Here is a 7355-nt window from a genome sequence, read left to right on the forward strand (position 1 = left end):
ATGCCATACATCAAGTGTGCTTGCAAGGTACTAGATCCCACGGAAAACTGTGAAAGAAACATTCTTGGGTTTGATTACTCAGTGTGGTACATCTTGAACAAACTCTCTGACCTCTTTCCAACTCAGGCAGAGGAATACTACCTCCCAGTGATCTCTTTCCAACTTAGGCGGAGAAATACTACCTCCCCGTGATCTTGACCTCTTTCCAATTGAGGCAGAGGAATGGTACCTCCTCATGATCTGCTCTTGGCTGCACGTGAAGAGGCCTGGGAGAATGTCAGGTCATAGATAGCATATTTATACTTTAGGAAATGTACGTATAATGCTTTGAATGAGCTGAAAAATGATGAGCATGGACTCTTTCTCTCAAATTTCATTACAGCTAAAGGGATAAAACATAGACCTTGAAGACTCCCCCTCTCTAAAGAGACCACTACTGTCTAGTGTAGGATCTCAGTCTATCACTTCACTTTTGACTCCCTCTCCTCTTCCTGACTTCTCAGAGGGGAAAGGAAAATCTTGAAGCTTTGTAAGAGGGAGAGGAAAAAGCCTCCCAGTTTGCCAAATGTTTAACTTTTGATCCTTTGTAATTTCCAGATGAGGCACATATGGGAAAGCATGTTTTGCTAAAAGTGGACAAGAATGTAGCAAGGCTTGTTCACTGCATTTTTGTTAACAAAATTTTGGATTTCTTTCCTCCCAAATCAATCTTCAAACATGTTTTTAAATCCATCTTTGGAAATGACAATATATTGCAGTACATCACGATTGGATGGAAGTATGATCCAGCACTGAAGAACTTTGTCTACTCTACTGAATTCCTCACTTCTAAGCTTACCCCCAAATGTAAGTAAGCAATTTTGTAAAGACTTTGATCAATTTGGATGGCATGTATGCAATATTGTCTTTGATAAGGATGTGAAAAAATTGCTCAGTTGTGGGTTGAACCATATCCCCACTCAACCACTAAATCAACACTTGGCTTTTACCTCACTACTTGATTGCTTGGCTGACATAGCCAATGTCCTAACATTGGATAGTCTAAGCTTAAAAAAATTGTGTGATAGTTTGTTTTCACATTTTCAAACTTGCATTGGAACGACTCTACTGGCTTGGTTGAGTAATGAGACTTCATGGCTCTCACCCTTTGTTTCACAAAGTCTGTTTAACTTAAAACATGACGTCGGATTAGACAAAGCACCACAGATCCCTACTATAATTTGCAAGCATCTTGCAAAAACTGCTTCTCTGGGACGACTTGATGGAACAGAATTTATCAAGACAAACATTGGGTAATTGAACTTCTTCAAGGAGCACTACAACACTTTGGACTAGAGGCAAGTAGTAACAAAATTCCTATCCTCTTTCCAACGTACAAAAGTCACAAGCACAAGTTTAGATGGATTTTTGATGCATCTAACTGCATCATGTTGCAAGAAACATCTATCATCACAATTTGCTTGAATCTCTTTCTTGAAGTTTTTTTCACTATCTGTGAAGAAAAATTCTTAACAATCAAAACCTTTACTAACCAAGAAGTGAATACTTTTTGGTTGGTTGAGAATGCAACTGAAGTATTTCTGATCTACTTAAGCACATATTTTCCATGATCTCAGCTGATATTACACAAGGTTATGAGAACATCTCACTATTTGACCCCTCTGGTCTGTTTTTAATACTTGAAAGGATAGGGATAATGGTCTTCAAACATCACGAGGGCTAGGATTTCAAAAAATATCTCTAGCCAGGAATCTAAGATGGGTTAGAGGTTCCTTGAAAGGCCCTCCTACACATTATGGATTGTTGGAGATTATGGATTTGATCAAATGGCTCCTTGTCCAATTGGGAAAGAATTGCTATAGGCACGTTTTTGGAATTCCAATGGGATTTTCATGTTCTCGTGTGATGTGTAACCTTTACCTCGCCTTTTTGAATGCACTTGGATCCTGAAGAAATGGATCTAACGATACGGCGGTTTATCTATCATTACTCAGACACACTTATAGGTACATGGATGATATCCTAAGTTTGAATAACCCTTACTTTGTTGACCGTATCCCACAAGTCTATCCTTCAAAACTCAAAATTGAGCCTACCATGCTGGAAAGTATGGCCTTCTTAAGAGATTTGAAAGTAGCAAAGACGACCTTCCTAACTATTGAACTTTCTGTCTTCTCTCCTTTCATAGGGCTCTTTCGGGATGAATTCTTGTGGAAACAAGATAAACTCAACCTCATCCACACAGAATTTCTTAAGACAAAAGGAAATAGACCTCACAACTGTGATTTGAAGTCTTGTTTGGGGATGGTGTCTTTGACTGTGTACTCTACATCATCTGACTTGTTCACTGCCTTCCAGGCGATCTGCCACTTAATAAAGAAATACATGTCTAATGGCTTCTTGTTGCAGAATGATCTTGTGCTACCATCAAACACTTTCTTGGGAAGAAGGATTGGCCTGGAGCTATAGTAGGATAAGTGGTGAGAAGAAGACCTCTAGAAAGACAAGTGTCATAACCAGTTCAAGGAGATATTTAAGACCAAAATGTTGGGGAAGAAAATAGATAGGTGTCTCTCAAATTTTTCACATGATTGACACTTGTGACACAAATGGCTAAACACTTGTTTGAATACTACCAAATATCTTCCCCTTAAGGAGAAAACTTCACCTATATATAGCCCCCTCTCACCAAGTGGTTGACCTTCCTGGGACAAGGTGGGTCTCTCTCTCTCTCTATGTGTGTGTGTGTGTGTGTACCTTCAGAAGAGAATTTTTAATTACTTCTATCCTCTCCATTTCTCTCTTCTCTCTCTCTAACTTTTCTAACTTTTGGATGTAACTGTATGGCGCGGTGGCGTAATTTTGAGTGCCTTTGAGACCTCCCTGCACGCCATTTGGATAATTGGCAGTGATTCAACAATACTTCTCTCTCTCTCTCTCTCTCTCTCTCTCTCTCTCTCTCTCATTTTTCAGGATGTAGCTATATGGCGCATTTCTACGTTTCCTTAAAACCTCCTTGTACGCCATTCAAACAAATTGGCCATAATGCAACTGTACCTTTCTCTCTCTCTCTCTCTCTCTCTCTCTCCACATTCACCAAGATAGACACCCCATGCCTATAAATGCTTAAATATGGTTTCTCCCAAAGAAATACACTATGGTATGGGCACATGGCCCTAAAATTGAAGTTAGAACTAATTGTGAGTCAAGTTAGTTCTGCTAGCCTAGGCTAACTTGGATATTCGAATAAATTAGTGCGCTAACTATCACTACCTTGCTGAGACGACCTAGATGAGACCTACTTAACTCAAAACCTAACTAGATAACAAAACAAACCTTACTCAGCTAGGCTACGTCTATGCCATAAACATAGATTGAACTAGGTCTTAACGTCTTTTTGACCTGAGGACTTGGGATGCAATAAACCCAAGGGCCTATACCCTGGGCCAACTTAAAGATAACATCCTTTTTGCAGGGGTGATGACTAGGGGCTATTAAAAGTTAGGCCAAATGGCACAGTTATAAACACTTTACTATAACTGAACTCAAGGATAGACACCTCGAAATTTGTGAGGCAGTCCACCTGCATAGCATGGGGCGTAGGCCTGAGCTAAGGCCCCTTTGTTGCATAGTAAAATACTATGAGTAAGAGAAGCAGTATTTAAAGGGGAGCTCATTACTTTGAGCTCACTTAGTTTCCATTTCAAAAACAACAACTGCTTAATATATGAGCATAGCAAGGGCTTCTTTTATGTTAGAGCATTGCTAAGTAAGTAAATCAATAGCTTTACAACTCCTTCTCTAAGTTAGAGGGTAAGTAAGATTTACCAGCACTAAACTTGGAAATTTCAAACCACACTGCCATGGCATTAAACAAAACAACTAGACCATTTGAGGTACCAAAACAATTAGATTATGCTTAACTTCTTCACTAATGTATGGAGTAGTGATTAAATAGGCATGCATGGTCTATACATGATAACTATTACTACAAAGGTACCATGTTAGATGCATGTTTTAACTAGATTAATGTAATGATGAAGGAAATTCTATGAGTCTAAACTGTTTCAAAAGTACTAATAGACTCATCCTTGATAGATTCTGCCCCCCCCATCCCCCCCTCTCCCCCTCTTTTTTTTTTTTACAACATTCTCCTCTCTTAGTATAAGTTAGGGCGACATGGATGACAACTAGAGTTGCCCCAATTACCTGTAATGATGTTTGGAAACTAATCCATTGATTGTTTTCTTACTATGGATGCAGGTAAGGGTGCTCTCTCTCTCTCTCTAGATTTGCTAATGGAAGGATATGCTGTCACTTTCTACTTGTCTCTAGCAGGACCCCAAAGTAACTAAGATCTGGCCTGCAAATTTTGACAGATGTATCTTTTGAAATGAATGACTAAATAGATATTTCTACTTAAAATAACTGTTGTAGTCTCGGGTTCTTGAACTTCAATGAGAACTCATGTGCTACTTTAGCTTATATATATATATATATATATATATATTAGTATTTTTTAGGATGTGGTTGTATGGCACGATGCCATCTCTTTGAGTTTCTATAGAACTCCCCCGTGTTCCATTCAAACACACTGCAACTATACTTCTGTGTGTGTGTGTGTGTGTGTCTCACTCTCCTACAAAGTTTTCATAAACTTTTAGGTTGTTGTATGTCTCACTAGCGTGTTTCTGAGTATCTCTAAGACTCCCTCGCATGCCATTAGGAAAATTTACATTGATGAAATTATTCTCCTCTCTCCTCTCTCTCTCTCTCTCTCTCAAGCATGTAGTCATTAGGAAGAGAATGGGGTATGAGAGGGCCTCTTTATTTGGCAGTTTAAGGAATATTTAGAACTTAATCAAGCTTTGTTGACCAAGGACTAGAATGGTGGGGTTTATAGCCTAGACATGCCTGTATAAAAATACTTTTGCTTATTTTCTTAGAGAATATATGCAGATTTTACTAGATTTGGTTGGAGTTACTCTCCCCCCAAAAGCACCTTTTCAATCTTCAAGTATTAAAACTTTCCCTCTCTTGTTTCCTCTTTGTTTTCTTTCTCCCCCTCCAAAAGTGTCCCAAGCTCTCTTTCTCTCCCCTCAGCTGGTGAAAAGTGTAGATCTGTAATCTTTATCCCCACTCTCTCTCTAAAATGCCTTGACATCTCTCTCCTCCTCCTCTTCTCATGCTAGGGCATCTTTTTGTAAAGTAGCCCACCACACATCATTCTACCTCTGTAGCATCTCCTTCTAGATTTGCAACCTCTTCATCCATAGAGACAACATCTCCTTCTAAACCTGCAACCTCTTCATCCATAGCTACAACATCTCTTTGTAAACCTGCAACCCCTTTCTCCATAGCAACAAAATCTCCTTCTAGATCTACAACCTCTTTCTCCATAGCTCCAACATCTTCTCTTCTAGATCTGCAACCTCTTTCTCCATAGCTCCAAAATCTCATTCTCGATCTACAACTTCTATATCCATAGCTCCAACTCCTAGGTTCCCATTCCACTTTTGCTCTCTTCCCAAGCTTGCATCTCTCTGTCAAGTTCCATAACCTCTTTCTTGATGGGCAACATAAAATTTCCTACTCTAGCTCCCTATCCTTGTTCAAAAACCTTTTCATAGTTGCTACAACATCTCCTTCCTTAGTGTGTGTGTGTGTGTGAACTATGTACTATGAAGTAATTTCTAGCACGAGTGTACTTTCTCATAGCTACCCGTCAAAGGATTACGATGGAGTAGAGATCTACTATACATGGTGTCAATGTAGCAGAATGAAAGTGGTGTATGTAAGCCTTATGAAGGGTCACAAATTTTCAATGTTGGCAAAGGATCCTGAGGTAAGTGCTAGTTCGTGCAAAGTATGTGTGGTTAGTGTATCTTTTCCATGAATGACTTATTGGAGCTCTTTTTTTTTTGAATTAGAAGGATTATTTATTAATCATCTCTTGTTTTAGAAGATTCTCCTATATTCAACAACATTCAAAATTGGTACTAGTACATCCAAAAGATTTATTTATAAGCTGCTAGTCAATGGTTGGAAAACTTGACTCTAATGCATTTCAGCAATGTAGGCCACAATATGGATGGTCTAAATTCAACAATGTTCAAATACTTGCTCTTGGACGAGGTAAAGTTTTGAATGTTTATATTGCAATCGAATTTAGCTATGGATTTAAGAAACTCACTTTGTATTTAGATTTCGATATTGTAGATCTATGTGTTCATGTTTTATTTGCAGAAGGTGTATCGCAAAAGTTATGGAATTTCATTCGTGCAATATTTGAATAGTATAGCCCTAGAGAGATATAATCAGTCACTTTGTGGCTCAATTGCAGACCAAGAACCATCCAATCCAAGATGGACATTCAAGTGTGGAACCAAATCTCAACAACCAAGAATCAGTTTAAAGTGTTTGCTAAACTTACAACTGCAAAGAAAGGTGCTGCAAATGGAAGGCAAGACGAAGGGGACAAAAGGCAGAGCAATAGAGTGGTAGTGAGAGAGAGAGCCTAGCTTTGTTCATGTATGGAACACTTAAGTACAAAACTCATATGCTAAGCTGGTGGCTCATGTGTTTGATTAATGCAATACAATCTTTACCATCTTATTGTGTCATCTCTTTACTTGCAATGAACTTTCTCATTGTTATGAAGTTACTATATGTTGTCATTCAGGTTAATTGTGTGCACTTGTCTTGAAATACTATTGTTTTCCTCATTTTTTAGGTCCCACAAAAATTTGTGTTGAGAACCAGGTTAGCCAAGAATGTTTGTAATTGACACGTTCTTGTACATAATTGGATATCAATAGTGGCTGGTGAAAGGATGGTCACAAGGCACCATATAACAAACGAAAGCTCATTATTTGTATTTCTAAATATAGGACATCTAAATCTAAAATGTGAACATGAAACATATAGTTGCTAATAGTATAATCGGCCTTTATAGAAATTAGGAAGAGAATGGGATATAGGAGGGCCTCTTATTTGAAAGTTCAAGTAAGTAATTAAAACTTAATGAATCTTTGTCCAAATGCTATAATGGTGGGGTAAGTGGTGGACTTTAGGAAAAATGCACAAAAGTTCCTTGGATCAAGTTAGTGGCTTAAACCACGCAGGTCATGGTAGATTTTGATAGTCTGACCATAAAATCTATATACAATATGAAATATTCATGGAAGTATAGTTTTAATATGTTAAAAACACATGATAAGACTTATATTTGATTTCAGAGGACCCAAAAAAAGGATTTAAAAAAAAAGAAGTTTATGCAATAAGTTGCAATTTATTGCTGACTTAAAATGAGTATTGAATTCCATCCATCTTTATTGAGATATCTTAGAAGCTTT

The 7355-nt window shown here is 38.0% G+C and overlaps 1 protein-coding gene across 1 annotated transcript; it reads right to left on the reverse strand.

Moving 5' to 3' along the window:
* Positions 1-5223: 5223 nt before the first annotated feature.
* On the reverse strand, positions 5224-5460 carry LOC147434451 (uncharacterized). Its single transcript, XM_086490895.1, has one exon. It carries the CDS (start codon positions 5458-5460, stop codon positions 5224-5226), a length of 237 nt encoding a protein of 78 aa, XP_086347021.1.
* Between the last annotated feature and the right edge of the window lie 1895 nt (positions 5461-7355).

Source organism: Adiantum capillus-veneris, chromosome 19 (assembly GCF_014529385.1).
Source record: "Adiantum capillus-veneris isolate H3 chromosome 19, ASM1452938v2, whole genome shotgun sequence".
Classification (NCBI taxonomy): domain Eukaryota; kingdom Viridiplantae; phylum Streptophyta; class Polypodiopsida; order Polypodiales; family Pteridaceae; genus Adiantum; species Adiantum capillus-veneris.

Coding starts and splice junctions, on each gene's coding strand:
- LOC147434451 (XM_086490895.1), bottom strand. CDS start 5,460: ATGAGATTTTGGAGCTATGGAGAAAGAGGTTGCAGATCTAGAAGAGAA.